Source organism: Hevea brasiliensis, chromosome 4, assembly GCF_030052815.1.
Source record: "Hevea brasiliensis isolate MT/VB/25A 57/8 chromosome 4, ASM3005281v1, whole genome shotgun sequence".
Lineage (NCBI taxonomy): Eukaryota > Viridiplantae > Streptophyta > Magnoliopsida > Malpighiales > Euphorbiaceae > Hevea > Hevea brasiliensis.
Genome location: NC_079496.1, coordinates 24,203,954 through 24,219,325, shown reverse-complemented (window position 1 = coordinate 24,219,325; position 15,372 = coordinate 24,203,954). Strand labels below are relative to the sequence as shown.

The 15,372-nt window shown below is 32.9% G+C and overlaps 1 protein-coding gene across 3 annotated transcripts; it reads left to right on the top strand.

The window, feature by feature from the left end:
• Positions 1–913: 913 nt before the first annotated feature.
• On the top strand, positions 914–13,910 carry LOC110672186 (DEAD-box ATP-dependent RNA helicase 37). Of its 3 annotated transcripts, none has more exons than XM_021834896.2 (8): positions 914–1,149; positions 1,301–1,360; positions 1,590–2,521; positions 2,612–2,695; positions 7,824–8,066; positions 8,704–8,871; positions 9,058–9,171; positions 12,873–13,910. In XM_021834896.2, exons 3-8 carry the CDS (start codon positions 1,727–1,729, stop codon positions 13,353–13,355), a joined length of 1,887 nt encoding a protein of 628 aa, XP_021690588.2. In that variant the 5' UTR covers positions 914–1,149; positions 1,301–1,360; positions 1,590–1,726; the 3' UTR covers positions 13,356–13,910. The 3 variants fall into 3 exon arrangements, with proteins under 3 accessions (XP_021690588.2, XP_021690587.2, XP_021690586.2); XM_021834895.2 differs by having other exon boundaries at positions 1,296–1,360; XM_021834894.2 differs by lacking the exon at positions 1,301–1,360.
• The last annotated feature ends 1,462 nt before the right edge of the window (positions 13,911–15,372 follow it).

The following is a 15,372-nucleotide window of genomic DNA, read 5'->3' as shown; positions in this document are numbered from 1 at the left end:
GAGTCAGAAAACTTAAGAGAAAATTTGATTTATTTTTTTTCACCAATCATTTTGTTTAGAAGTCATATTGGTACACTTTTATTTTACATTGAGATCATAAGCGTATTTAATACGCCTGTAATTCAATTTATATATAAAAAAATATTATACATATTTTTAACATGTATAAATTAAAAAAATCAATTTTATGAAAAAAACCTTCATTCATATTTTTATAAATATTAAATAAATTAATTATAGATAGATTATATAAAGATAAAATTTAAGTTTTTTTTTTTTTAACATAATAAAATTCAAGTTTAGGAGTTCTATTAAAAGTGAAATAAGCAAGCTTGTATACTTTTTGGGGGTGTATTTTATAGTTATTTAATTTTATTATAAAGTAATATTATTTTATCATAAAAAATAAAATAATTTGATAAAAATTTATAATTCAACTCATAAAATTTTTATAAATTGATAAGTTTTATAAAATAGTTAATTATAAAAAGTTATTAAGTTGTAGAAAAAGTAAAATTTATTTACATAAAAAACATATATAATATTTATTGTGCATTTTTTTTACATGAAGTAATTTACTTTTTTTATTAAATTATTATATTTCATCTGGAATTATCCGTAATTAATAATTTTAAATATTATTAAAAATATTATGTTTTTTTAAGTAAGGAAACTAAAATATTTTTAATAAATTAATATATTTTTTTATAATTAATTATTTTATAAAAAATGAGATGATTAGAAAAAACACCGTATTATTGTTTAAAAAGAAAAGTGGAAGAATTTAATTTGATTTCTATTGAAATTGAAAGGAAACAAAATAAAAAGAAAGCACGCAGCGCAAGCCAAGGCGAAGCGAAAGGAGGGAGAAATAATAATAAAAGTAACAAAAATAGGATTTATGTAATATTTACTTATATTTATTTATTTTTGTTAGAGAGAGAAACTGGAACAATTTCTAGAGAGAGAAAAGATATTTTTGTTTTCTGCCTTCTTTCTCAATGCCATTTTATAACATGACATATATATATGTTAGGGTTTCTTCTTCTTTCTTCTGTTTCTGTTTCTTGGTTTTTTCTGGATCTTACACCATAACGTCTTCGCTAAGTTTCCTCGATTTCTAGGGTTTTTCTTCTCTTTCTTCAACAGGTTATCCTCACTTTCTCTGTTTGCATGGATAGATTCGCTTTTGTATTGTTTTCTGGTTAAAAATTAGGCTAGATTATGTGTGTTTGGATTTGGAGTTGTTGCATTTCAATTTTGAGTATGATTTGGTAATTGGGTTCTGCTTATAGAGCAGATCAGGTTTGATTTTGCTTCTGTTTGGTGGTGGATGAAAAGATTTGCTTTGGAGTGAAAAGTTTGTTGCTTTACTTCTCTCTTTGTTTTTCCCTCTTATAATTTGTATTTTTGTTCTTATTTTGTTCTGGTGCGGAGCTTCTGTTCAATTTGCTTTCAGCAGATAAAATTTCAGTCTTTTTTTTTTCTTTTTTTTTGCTTTTTCTTATTCTTCTTTGCTTTTATTGTTCTCTTAAATGCAACTTTGTGTTTCCAGATCGTGAGGATTGATGGATTTATTGTTTGTGCAGGTTTTTCATTTCGGTGATAAATTGAAGTTTGGTAAGGGGAACTGCTTAAAGCTTGCTTGGGAGTCGGAAGTAAATTTATTTCTCCTTTGTTTGGGAAAAGGGATTTTGCAGTTGAAGTTTTTGTATTGTGTATTGTGATGAGTACACGAACTTCATGGGCAGATTTGGCTGCAAATTCTGCAGCTGAGAACACAACGGCGGGTTCTTCTGCTAACAATGCAAGTGTAGGCACTACTTCAGCAGCTCCTGCCCGATCCACCTACGTTCCTCCACACCTCCGTAATCGTGTGCCCTCCTCAGACCCACCAGCTCCGCCTTATAGTGGGCCTGCATCGAGTAATGATCGTCAGGGGTATGGTGGACCTGCATCGAGTAATGATCGTCAGGGGTATGGTGGATCCCGTTGGGGGCCTCCCAGAAATGACTATCGGTCTGGGTATGGTGGTGGTGGTGGTAGAACCGGCGGTTGGGGCAACAGAAGTGGTGGCTGGGATCGTGGGAGAGAGAGGGAAGTTAACCCATTCGGTGATGATGATGATACAGAGCAGGCATTTTCTGAGCAAGAGAATACTGGTATTAACTTTGATGCATACGAGGATATTCCAGTTGAGACAAGTGGGGAAAATGTCCCTCCACCTGTAAATACCTTTGCAGAGATTGACTTGGGTGAAGCATTAAATCAGAACATCCACAGGTGCAAATATGTGAAACCAACTCCTGTGCAACGGCATGCAATCCCAATATCTCTTGCAGGCCGGGATCTGATGGCATGTGCCCAAACTGGTTCTGGCAAGACTGCCGCATTCTGTTTCCCAATTATTAGTGGAATTATGAAAATGCAAGGGCAGAGTGCACAGAGGCCACTGCGTGGTGCACGTACAGTGTACCCTCTAGCTCTTATTCTTTCTCCAACCAGGGAGCTTTCAATGCAGGTGGGTTTTGCCCATTCTTTTTATATGATGTCCTCAATTTTTGTCGTACCTACTCTAAGTGATTCTTATATGTCATGGTGATGCATGTAGATACATGAGGAAGCAAGGAAATTCTCTTATCAAACAGGTGTTAAGGTAGTCGTTGCTTATGGAGGAGCACCAATTAATCAACAGGTTTGTATTATTTTGTTTTTCTTTTCTCCACCATTAGCCTTTTTCTGTGTTAGGGGTTGTTGGTGGTGCTGATGTCTCCCATTGTATTTAATTGGGTATGCAGTCTCTTGTAATGACAGTTCTTGATTGATGATGTTTGATTTTGTCAATTGGATATTTATGTTGGATGTATGAAACTGAACTCTTCACCTTTTCCTGCTATAAACAAGAAGCGACTTTCATTCATGTTGGTTTATTAGGATTCAGATTCTTTATTTTTTTGTTCTTGTACTAATTCTAATTTACTGAGGTGTAATGTTATTTTCAGCAGTTTAATGATGAGATGTTTCATGGATCTCTCTCTAGTTCTCTCTTTTCCTTCATTTGCATACCTGTCTTGATGAACTTTGTTCTATGAAGATATTGCTGTTATGTGGCTGTACTTTATTTTCTATTTCCACATTTTATTGTAGGACCAGAAATTGAGCTGTCAATTATATTTTCCTTTAAAATAATGTTAATGTTAAATGTAGGTATGCAGAACTGGTTTGCAAGTTTTATTGGTGTTTCTTTTATTAAATCATTAAACTTGGCCCCTTATGGGGACATTCTGCACAAATGCAGCTTTTCTGGGGAACTGCTGTCTGCAAAGTAGCTCAGTGTCTTTGTGGAAAAGCTGTTTATCTGTGTTGGGAAATGGGATGGGCCAAGTATATTGTGAGAAGGGTAGGGGTGATGCTGGGTTAATTGCATTTGAGGGACGCAAGCTTCTAAACACATCTCTAAAGAGGGCCATGGTGGTTAGTAGCTGCTCCTTGATGAGAAACACTCTTATCAAATTGGTTGTTGTCATTGTAATCAGGAAATGGGACTGTGTGCAGCGAGGGTTTTTGGTTTAGCTGTAGGAGGCTAGCTAATTGTTCTTTGACCTCCAACAGCTAGGTCAACCTGTTTGGCAAAATCAAAATATCAGCCGCTGCTAGTTGTTGGAGCACTCAGTGGTTGTTCTTAAAAGCTCCAAAATGAAGTCTTTTTCCTATCCGCTAATAGTTTTCTTGACTTTATTTTTTTTTATTTGGACTGAAGTGCCCCTATTTAAACTCTTAATAACACAATATTAGTTTGTCCAAAGTCCATACTAATTTTTTTATATGATCAAATTATTTATAGTGATAAAAAATAATTATTAAAATGTCATAACTCATAAATAATGGTTGAGATAACTATGGTAATTATATTTACAAGCCAAAAAAAAATATTTGTTTCAAACATACACATAAAGTTAAATTTAGTTTTTTTAATTGTTACTATTTTTTTTGCAATTATTTGCTTTGTACAACACATTAAACAGGAAAATAATATAAGATTTATTAAAATATAATAGCAACAACTACCAAAATGTTAATGATCAATATTTATCAACTACCAACAACTATCAACGAGGGCAGAGCACAATTCAATGTTAACTGAAAAGCTGACTTGATCAAAGTCGGTTATTTGGTACAATCAATTTCATTTTGGTTTAAATTTTTTAAAAAATTCAGTTTTCGGTTCGTTTAGTTCTTTAAAAAAAATAATAAACTGAGTGGACCAAAGTTTTAATATCTATAATAGGTTAAGAGGTTACCATTTCATACCCTTTCAAATGCAAAATCATGAATTCCCTTGCTTTCTTGTTGCATCTCTGCCTTCTCCACTTCGAATTCTCGATCTCCATTGCATTTTCTTCATTTCTCTATTGATTCCCATTTCTCCATTTCATTTTCATTCGCTTTTGTGTTCCTCTTCCCCAGACTGTGTGGGCGATCTCGCTGGGCGGCATCTCATTATGGCCATGCTATCGTCCTAGATTTGTTCATTCTTTGATCGCTTTTGTGTTCTTCCTCTTCCACTGCATGCACGTTGGTTTTGCCTTTCAGAGTTTCAATGGTTTAGCCTCTCTTTTTGTCACATGTGCCTCCAATCCTCCACAAAGACAGAGAAGAGGAGAAGAACACACCTAGTCCAAGCTGAGATGGAAATCTTGTTGGTTGTTGCCACTTTCTGCAAGTTTGTTTGATTTAACAAATGAAACTGCTGCCATATCATGACCAAACCCAAATCATCACTGGCTTCTCCCTTTTGAATTTCAAGCTTCCACCACAAGCCTCTTTCTTAACTTCTGATTTTGTAATTCCTTGACTTTTATTGTGTTAGCTTTAAATTTGTTATAAAAAAGGGTAATACTACATGAAGCATCCCACACTTGTGGGCTTTGGGGATGGTTGATGTATGTAGCCTTACCTTGCTTTGCAGAGAGGTTGTTTCTGTGGCTTGAACCTTTGACCTTGAGGTCTCAAATGTTGTAACTTTACTGTTACACTAAGGCCTCCCTCTAGCTTTGAATTTTTTTTATCTCTTCTTTTAATTTCTTGGCTTTGATTTTGATTGTTTTAGCTTTGATTGTGTGTGTGTGTGTGTGTGTTTTTTTTTTTTTTTTTTTTTTTCCGCAATTGGAGATCTCATTGTTGCTGAGTGGGGATCTGATTGTTTGCATTTTGCTGTGTAATATGGATTCTCGGGAGAATGCATAGAACTGATCAATTGAGTTGAACCAAAAATGGTTTGGTTTGCAAAATTTTCTTTTTTGGTTATTGCTGTTCAGTTTGGAACTGAACTGTCTGATTGCACAGCCCTACTATCAGCTATTAGTAGTCAGAAATAAGTCAACAACTGGACCAAACAGGACCATTGCCATCCTTGTACCGGAGGGAGAATTTAATTGTCTGAATGTGATGTGATGTGTAGACTCTTTTGGGCAAAATCAGATCCTTCATGGTGTTAGCCATCTGAAACAAGAAAATCACTGATTTTTTGGATAATGCATGCTTGGGGTTAGAAAAGTTATCTGCAGGTCAAACGCATTATTGAAAAACTTCAGAAGTAGTCATCTTCGTAATAACTATTTTCCAACAAGAAGTAGAAGATTTCCACAGTTTTCATGTGGGTTGGAGCTCTGAATACTTGAAAGGTTAAATAGGAATCCTTTGTTAATCATAATGAAGGCCTGGGGTACAGTTGCATTTGGCGGCAATAATGCAACTCTGAAAGTTGCAACACTGAACGTGGTTGTGTTTATTACTTATTAGAATCTGCTATTTGATGAGAAATGTACTATCAAATGGGTTATCGTTGTTGTATGCGAGTAAGGTGGTGGCATCGTATGTAGTAGAATCTTAATTGTAGAGGATGAAGATTGGAGTTGGCAAAATTTTATTTGATATGTAGGCCAATCTGACGGCTATTATTACTTCATGGGTATTTGTCTTGTATAAGCCAAAAGATTACAGCTTGATTAGATGAAGTGTCCCTTGTGGTTAGAATAGTTGCCAAAAAAATCTCTCTGGAGGTACTAGAAATTGCTTTGCCTTCATATGATGATATTGTGACAACAAATGGATGTTTCAGAGTTTTCATGCAAGTGTGGTGACTAGTGGATAGGTGTATCATCTTGTTATTGCAATGAGTTATGCAATTTTATTCTTACTTGTTTATTCTGATCTGGCAAGCAGGAGTAAAATGTGTTCAAGCTTGAGTGCAGACTTGAACTTAGGTTTGTGGTACAACTTTCAATTCACATTTCAAGCTAACAGGCATACCATAACCTTTTTTTTATCAAGGAGAAGTTGACTCTATTTTTGACTTATTCTGGGTTGAATGGTGTTTATACATTCTTAAAATTCGTAGTCATAGCCCCTTTGTAATATTCAAAGGGAAAATACATTTTTTTTTCATTCTTTTTGCCTGTTTGGCAAGCAAACATTGTATTCAAGGCAATATAAAGGTGCAAGCAGGGAAAGACTTTTCTTGTTATAATCAAATCAACATTGCAATTCTGATTGCTTTGACTATTCACTACCAGTCTCAGATGGATACTCTGACATTAACACTTCAAATTAGTGGAAAAATTGGTCAATCTAACACTCAGGCACATGCAGTTGAAATTTCTACTCAGATCCAATTAACATAGATTGGATTATATTATAATAAAAAATACATGAAATATTTTTATTCCCACTAAATTATGATGCATCATGGGGATCTTAGGGCTTACCTCTACCAATTAATCAATTTTTTCTGCTTGTAGTCCCCTAGAAAAGTTCAATTGGGCCGTCATCACCTGGTTTTATAGATCAAGTCCTGACAAGTGAGAAGTATTGTCATTTTTCTACCCTGGGGTTAATGTAAACAGGGTGGTTGTAATTTTCGTAATATCTTGATAATTTTGCCTTATCTTGAGAGTTCTGGATTTATTTGGTTAGTCCAAGTTAGTTTTTTGCCAATTGTTCAGATTTTTTTGGTAGATGTAGCCCGTTGTCAAATGAGGGAAAACTCTGAGGCCTTCATTAATATCTATGATTTTTTTTTTTTCCTTTCAGGCTCTGTTTGTTTCACATTAATTTTTTTTAAGGAAAATTGGTTAGCATTACATTTTTTTTGGAATAAATTAATATTTTCTGTTGTACTCTAACAGCAAAAAGTAATTTCCAACTGATTTTCTGCATTTCAACCAAACAACAACAAATAAGTCTTTTTTTTAGCAAAAAAATTTCCTCAAAAAATATTTTTCTATAGATATTTCCAGGGAACAAACAATTGGAACCTTAGTAATAAAATATTGAAGTTGAATTGTTTTTGGAAAGCATGAGTGTCTCTTGTTATATTATTGTCTCTACTTTTTCGCTTTATCTTATTTGTACTGAAGTTCATGTTTCCCTTGTCCCACTACAATCCATCAATTACTTTCTCATCATCAAGCTTCACTGTTTTCCTGCCAGATCAAATCCCAAAAAACCTTTAAGCCTTTTTTTTGGAGGACACTTCATCAATTCCTTTGACATATTTTATTTTATAGGAGCAACAAAATGTATGAATTGTATGTTTCTGTGCTTCTTTGCTCTTACATCATTCTATTGTTTCATCACATCCTCCCCCATCCTCCTACTTGTTCTCTCTGTCTAGATTGAATATGTTGAGGCCTTGCTTTGTTGCCAGTTTTTAATAATAAATTGAGTTTTACATCTTGAGCACATAAGGTCCAGTTTAGTGCTACTTAGTTTGCAGTTGACTACTACAAGCTATTTTTAATGGATGAAATTTATTTGGCCAGCTACGGGAACTGGAGAGAGGTGTTGATATTCTTGTAGCAACTCCGGGAAGACTAGTAGATTTATTGGAGAGAGCTAGAGTTTCATTACAGATGGTCAAGTATTTGGCCCTAGATGAGGCGGATAGGATGTTGGATATGGGTTTTGAGCCACAAATAAGAAAAATTGTGGAACAAAATGATATGCCTCTACCAGGTGCAAGACAGACGATGTTGTTCAGTGCTACCTTTCCAAAAGAGATACAGGTCTGTTTTCCTTTTTGTTAAAGTTATTTTTTAACAATTAATTTTCTTTTCTGGGCTATCTTGGGCTTGGTTTGGGAGGCCAAAAACCTGGTGTGAAACTGTTCTTTGGAAAAGTACCCTTTTAGATGCTGTTAAAAAAATGCAGTTTAAAGAAATTGTTGTTTAGAAGTTCTTATGACTAAAATATACCAAATTAAAATTAAAATTTAAAGGTCCTTGATAAACATTCTTCAAATAGTGCTTTTCTTAACAACAGCTCAAACAATAGTTCTAAACAAAACCTTAATGTCCAAGAGGCGGAAAAAAGAAAAAAAAAAGGTTTCATGCTGATGCTAGTTCTCTCAAGTTTGTCTGAAGCATCTGTTACTTTATCTCCTGGCATCATCAAATTTTAATAGTGTAGTAGGTGATATATCCATGGGATTGCCAAATTTTTGCAAAATTACAAGACAAGAAAAGAAAGCTGCAGTGTCTGTCTTGTATATTGTATTTTTTAATTTTATTTTTGTTTTTAAACTTTTGTTTTTAAACTTTTGTTAGAGACAATTTGGTCTGACATGCGTAGATCATACAGAGGGAATGATACTTATAATTTCATTTGTCTGATACCCTTAAATTCTTTTTTTTGGTTATGCAGAGGCTAGCTTCTGATTTCTTGTTTAATTATGTCTTTTTGGCTGTTGGACGAGTGGGCTCAAGTACAGATTTGATTGTCCAAAGAGTTGAATTTGTTCATGAGTCTGACAAAAGAAGTCACCTTATGGACCTTCTTCATGCACAGAGGGCAAATGGTGTTCAGGGCAAGGTAATGCTGGGGAAACCAGGTTTTTTTACTTTATCCTTTTCCATTTTTTCCCAGCCTGCCACTTTCCCTTCTCTTGGTGGGGGAGGGACTGAGGGATGGTTTGAGCAATTAGTAAATTTAGTTTCTAGCATGTAACTCTGGATTAATAGTCTTCTTAAGTGTTGCTTTTGTGATTCACCTTTTCAGCAAGCTTTAACATTAGTTTTTGTGGAGACAAAGAAGGGTGCTGATTCACTTGAACATTGGTTGTACGTTAACGGGTTCCCTTCTACTAGCATACATGGTGATAGGACACAACAGGTATTTTTTTTCATTGCTGGTGCATTCTTTTGTACCCTGGATATATTTTGATCAATAGCATATCTCATGCTTTATGGATTCCAATTGCAAAAATCTTTGGTGGGCCCTTTAATGCCCTTAGCAGAAACTATAGTTTCTGGCTCTGGAAGATCTGTAGGTTGGTAGTCAGTGCTATTGAGCTAAATTTTAATACAAATAGTACATTGAGAAAAACTTAATGATGAGTGAACTTCTCATTAGGTTGTTGATATCACAATTCACAATTCTAGTTTATTGTCTGAGATGGCATTCTTGAGGCTTTGTTATTTTTTACGAGCAATATCTATGTACCAATGGGGAGAGTCTAAACTAGTTGCAATTGAAATTACAGAGAGAGAGAGAGGGCATTGCTGAGGCTTGGTTATATTTGAAAAGTGATAATCATGTATTAGTGGAGATTTTTCAATCTAGTTGCAATTGGAAATATATAGAGAGAGAAGAAGACATGATTGCAATGGTGCACAATGTTATTGATTGTCTAAAATGTGAACCTTTTTGGAAATTGAGATTGTAAACTTGCATATTCCATAGATGTAGAGAGAGAGAGAGAGAGAGAGAGAGAGAGAGAGAGAGAGAGATTGGAAGATATATTTTAAAAGACACTATTGCAGTGGTGCACTTTTTTATTGTTTGTCAAAAAATATGGTGACTCGTATTGGAAATTGAGAGGGCATATTTGCATACTCCTAGATTGTTGTTTAGAGTACAAATGACAATGACCAAGAAGCATTCTACCCTCATTTAAAATGTTAACAAAATGAAGATGAAATCTAAATCAAATTAGATGATTATTTAAGAAATCAAACTGATCCTTTTACCTTGATGTCACAATTTGGAGTACTTGACTTCCTGAAGGTATTGTTAGGTATGAAAGCCCAGAACTCACTGCAATTTTGGAGCCAGCCATATTTGTTGTAAAGATTTTTTTTTTTTTTCTCATAAGTTTTGAAGCCATATTTTTGGTGTCGGAATTTTTGTCAATTACAATGCAATAATTGAAGAGGTTAAAAATAAAAAAAGAAGGTAAAAAAAAAAAAGAAAAGAAAAAGTAACATTTAAGTTTTAAGTGATAAAATAAAAGAATCAAAGTTAATGTTTTAATCAAAATTTCCATTGAAAAAATATTTTAATAAATAAATTCTATTTGAATAATAGGCATAATTACAGAAATTCTATTATAAAATTAGTTTGGAAAAACATATTTTGATTAAGATGTACAAAAGTGGAATCAAATGATAGAAAGTGAACTGTAAATAAGTTTAAAAGTTGTATTTTATTATTTTCTAGTTTATATTGTTACACATGTATTAATGTATTAATACATGTATTACATATCATAATTGTTAAAATTATATAAATATTTTATATTTGGGTTGGATTGAGCTTACCACACCTCAAGTTTTCTTGACGTAACCCTGCCTAGGTCATGCAACAGGCTCAAATTTTTGGGCTGGACAAACCAGACTTTGAGGTAGTTTAATTCGTAATGTGAAACGAAATGAAATCTGTGTACGAAATGAAATATGTGAGTGTGTGTGTGTGTGTGTGCAAAAGCTTTGGCCCATGTATAAATTATGATTTTTATGCATTTGTATTTTGATCTTATTCATATTCTTTAACTTCAATATTACTATTTTCCTTTGAAATGAGTGCCGAAGCACCAATTGCTGATGTGAATTTTTGTTTTATGTATAAAATATGAAACAATACAACAATAACAACAACTAAGCCTTAATCCCAAACTATTTGGGGTCAGTTATATGGATTCTTTTTTCGCCATTTAGCTCTGTTAGACACCATATGTGCATCAATATCCAAAATTTGTATAACATGGGATAGAGAACGTTAATTTTTTTTTTTAAAGTATTTTAAACAAAATTTCAATTGTTGACTGCTATTTTACCAAGTTAATGATTATTAGAATTTTAAACTGTTACTGAATACTTTTTTGTATTTTATATCTTAAATTATTATAGTACGTGTTAGCACATGCGTTGTCTAGCTGTAGGACCATAAATAGCTAGGCCAAAGCTAGACTAACTCCCGATCCCTCTTATATATAACTCTTATATATAATATAAGATCTGTGTTTTTATTTATAATAAGCATAGAAATAATTATTTAAGATTATATATCTTTACATAATACAAATTATTAAAAAAAAAAAAACAAATATTGTCACATATATTAAGATTTTTGAAATAATTATTTTAATTTTTTAATAAATTTGTGAATGATTACATTGGTAACTTAAAATGTTATTTTATTCAATCATGACTTTATTTGGGTTCGTTTAGTCTTGTTGAACAAATGAGCTCCATATGAATGTGATTGTGGTTGGCTTAGCATGTTTCATATAACAAGGGATCTAAGCCCGAGTCTAAATTGAAAGCTCGTTTAAAAATGAGCAGAGCTTGAATTGATTTTGCATCCCTACCTCTAGTCTAGCATAACTGATTTTTATATCGAAGTAGTTCTATATGATTGATACGAAAAAAGAATTGGCCTTAACTCATAGTATTTGGAAATTTTGGTCATTAGCCTCTCTCTTTTATTGTAGGGGTGAGGGGCATTTGATCTGCAACGGTTGAATTTAATTTAAATTTTGGTGAAAATTTTGGAGTGATGGAAGATTGTCTTAAAATCCTGTCAGAGAAATGGAATATATATAATAATGAGATTAGAGTATTTGGTTAATCATTTCTATATGAATATTTTTGGGCTTGTCGGTTAATCATGTACTGTTTGATGTGCCTGGGATGCAATGCTTCTCTGGTATGTTCCTGTGTGCTTAAGGTTGTTTCTTTTATTAGTTATCGGCACTTTTAATATCACAAGGGTGTTCCTTGCTATTACTCTGTCTAACTTGGTCCCGGAAGGGAGAATTTGAAGTCTTTTGCTTTAACATATTGATGTGAAGTTGCTTCTTTTAAGACTTGAAGCTACATCCTTGCTTTAAACTTAATATGGGGTGGCCTGGAGGTAAAGGCAGGAAATTTCTCTGCACCACCCAGGTCTGATTCCTGACCTTGCATGCTAGTAAGCCAAGGACAGGGCTCATCACTCCAAGATTTGTACAAATCAATCATTTGGCTAGGATTTCTGTTTTTTAAAATAAAGAAAAGAAGGGAAAAGATAGCTGCACCCTCCAAGATTGCATAACTTTGAACCTTTTTTTAACTTTTATTTGTATAAAATTAGCTTTAAAAGAGTAAATTATATGAAATATTCTTAATGTCATGCTCATTATTTGGATGCATTGGTAATTCTAAGGTGTAGACACCCTTATAATTTGTAACCACCAAAAAATGTGCACCATTATGTCTTCCTTGTATCTTAATTTTGAGAATTAGATGGACAGACACAGACACACACGCGCGCACACGCACACACACACGTGCGCACACGTATATATTCCATACGAAGACTAGTCTGTGTCAACTTATTTTTTATTCTTTTTCTGTTTTTGTTGATGGGGCTCCAAAAAGAATTTGAACTCGTAACATTACAGTGCTGGAAACAACTCCTTTGTTACTGAGCCTCTTTAGTTGCCTTATCTTTATTCTTGAATTCTGATGGTTAAATTTTGTGGGTTGATACTATGTTGTTGCACATTACAGCTCTCTATGTTGTTTTCACAAGTCAATTCTTAAATCTTGCAGGAAAGAGAACAGGCATTGCGTTCATTTAGAAGTGGTAACACCCCAATCTTGGTAGCAACTGATGTTGCAGCACGTGGACTTGATATCCCACATGTCGCACATGTGGTCAACTTTGATCTCCCAAATGATATTGATGATTATGTCCATCGTATTGGACGAACAGGGCGAGCAGGGAAAACTGGCCTTGCTACTGCCTTCTTCAATGAGGGCAATGCATCATTGGCAAGGTCCTTAGCTGATTTAATGCAAGAATCAAATCAAGAAGTACCTGCTTGGCTCTCTCGTTATGCAGTTCGCTCTTCTTATGGAGGGAGGAACCGTCGTTCTGGAGGAGGCAGATTTGGTGGCCGTGACTTTCGAAGGGACTCTTCATTCAGTAGGGGCAGTTCAGATTATTATAGTGGAGCAAACAGCAGCGGTGGATATGGGGCTTCTGGCGGATATGGAGGATATGGTTCAGGGATGACCAGTGCATGGGATTAATGGCAGAACACCTTAAACAGCTTACAGTACTTGGTGCCTAGTGGTTGTGGACTGTCGTTGCTATACTGGTGGGAGTTTATTTTTTTTTTTTCTTTTTTTTTTTTCTCCCTTTTTGTTGTGTCCTTTAGTTAGTGTTTCTAGCCATCTCTGTTATTATACTCTGAAGTGGTTATCGTTGAAGAGGGGAATGCAAGTTCGGGATGGGGCTGCAGGAATAGAGGTGTATAATGTTTTTAGGTTTTGGTGAAAAAGTTCTAACAAAGTAGGAATTTCTCAGTTTCTTTTTTCTTTTTCTCTTTAATGCAACTTTGTTGGGTGATGATGGGTTGTAGAATATGTAGTGGGAGAGGCATAGGTATCCGTGTTAATCTCTTAGGCATGTTCTTTTCAACCCTGCTTTGTAGGGGAATATATTGTTACAGCATCTGGTCCTGCCATTTCTGGTTTATTTTCTTCCCCTTTGAAAGGAACTCTTTAAGGCCTTTGCAATATTTCGGTGTTCACTGAAATAAAATACAAAGCGATCTTGGAAAAAGAATGTTTTGTTGAGAAAAATCCGATGTTCTGTTCTAATTTTTATATTGCTTGTTTAATTAAGTTAATCTTTCAAGCTTAAGTAACTTTGGTATACTCTAGTTTGCAGGTATCACAGCTTTATGTTTTAGTAATGCTTGCAGTTTTTCACTACTATAGGAGTGTTGTATGTGTGATTTATTTATTTTGGATACTGGGGTTAGGTTTTATTACATGTAAAGTTTTGTTCATTATGCCATCTTGATCTATGGAAGTTATCTATATTTATGTCGAGACCAAGTGATTTTGCAGGAATGTGTCTTTGTTATACATTTAAATATTAATGCGGATCTGATAGTCTAACAGATCAGAACAGTAAAAAGGATCCATATAATCAATCTCAACTAGTTTGGGATTAAAATTTCGTTATTGTTCGGTGTTGTGTCTTTGTTATACTAACCTTAGAATTAAAATTAAGATTAAATTGAGTTCAAAATAAATTTAAAAAACAAATTCAAAATGAAGTCCAAATCAATAAATAAAATTAAATCGAATAGAATTGAATTAATTTGGTTCAATTTAATTTGATTTTCTCTTTAATTTCATTTAATTTAATTTAATCAGTCATAAATTTTAATTTTTTAAAATTTCAAACTAAACAGAGTTAAATTGATTGATGCTCAATTTTAATATAGGTAAACATATGAATTATGTGAGATGATACATGTGATTAATAAGACATTATATAAGTTATTAGATAAAGGAAAAGTAAAATTAATAATTAAAAATATATTTCCAGTACAAAAAATAATATATGGATTTAATTTTATCACCTAATTAGAGAAATGAGTATTTTGATAATAAAAAGAAAAGGGATGACATGGAAAAATCTCATAATCCATTTTTGTTTAACAAAAATGACTTGACTTTTGGTCTTAATTTTCCATCTAATCAACTTGAATTTGATATTTGATTTGCATAAAATTTTAAAGTGTTATAAGAGAAATTACATAGACAAAAATTTAAAAATTTTGGAGAAAGTTTGAGAATAAATGTGTTTATAAATGCTTATAAGATTTTAATAATAAATGTGTTCATAAATTTTCTTTATCAAACACATTAACTATATTTTAGTTATTTATAAGTACTTTAATGAAATATTTAAAATTTTAAATATTTATAAGTTCAAATTAACTTATAAGTTAAATTTTATAAGTTAAATTAAATATTCTTTTAAATGTATTTCAATTTTTTATTACCCAAAAATCTAAATATCTAATAAGTATAAAATAAATAAATAAATAATAAATCTTATTGATTCATATAATAAGTCAAACATTTAATATCAACCCTTAAATAAAAAAAAAGTCAATATGAAAACTTAGAGAAACTATAAGTTGTCTTAATTTATGAAGAAAATTCTATAGTAAAATAAGTAATTAAATCTTTGGAAACTTAGCTAAAACAATCACCTAATGAGACAAAAAAGTTAGTAACCAACTAA

Bases quoted from the DNA above. Each gene is read 5' to 3' on its own strand.
- LOC110672186 (XM_021834894.2), top strand. From the start codon at position 1,727: ATGAGTACACGAACTTCATGGGCAGATTTGGCTGCAAATTCTGCAGCT. The intron at 2,696-7,823 runs GTTTGTATTATT...TTATTTGGCCAG, and splicing joins GAGCACCAATTAATCAACAG to CTACGGGAACTGGAGAGAGG. The intron at 9,172-12,872 runs GTATTTTTTTTC...TAAATCTTGCAG, and splicing joins ATGGTGATAGGACACAACAG to GAAAGAGAACAGGCATTGCG.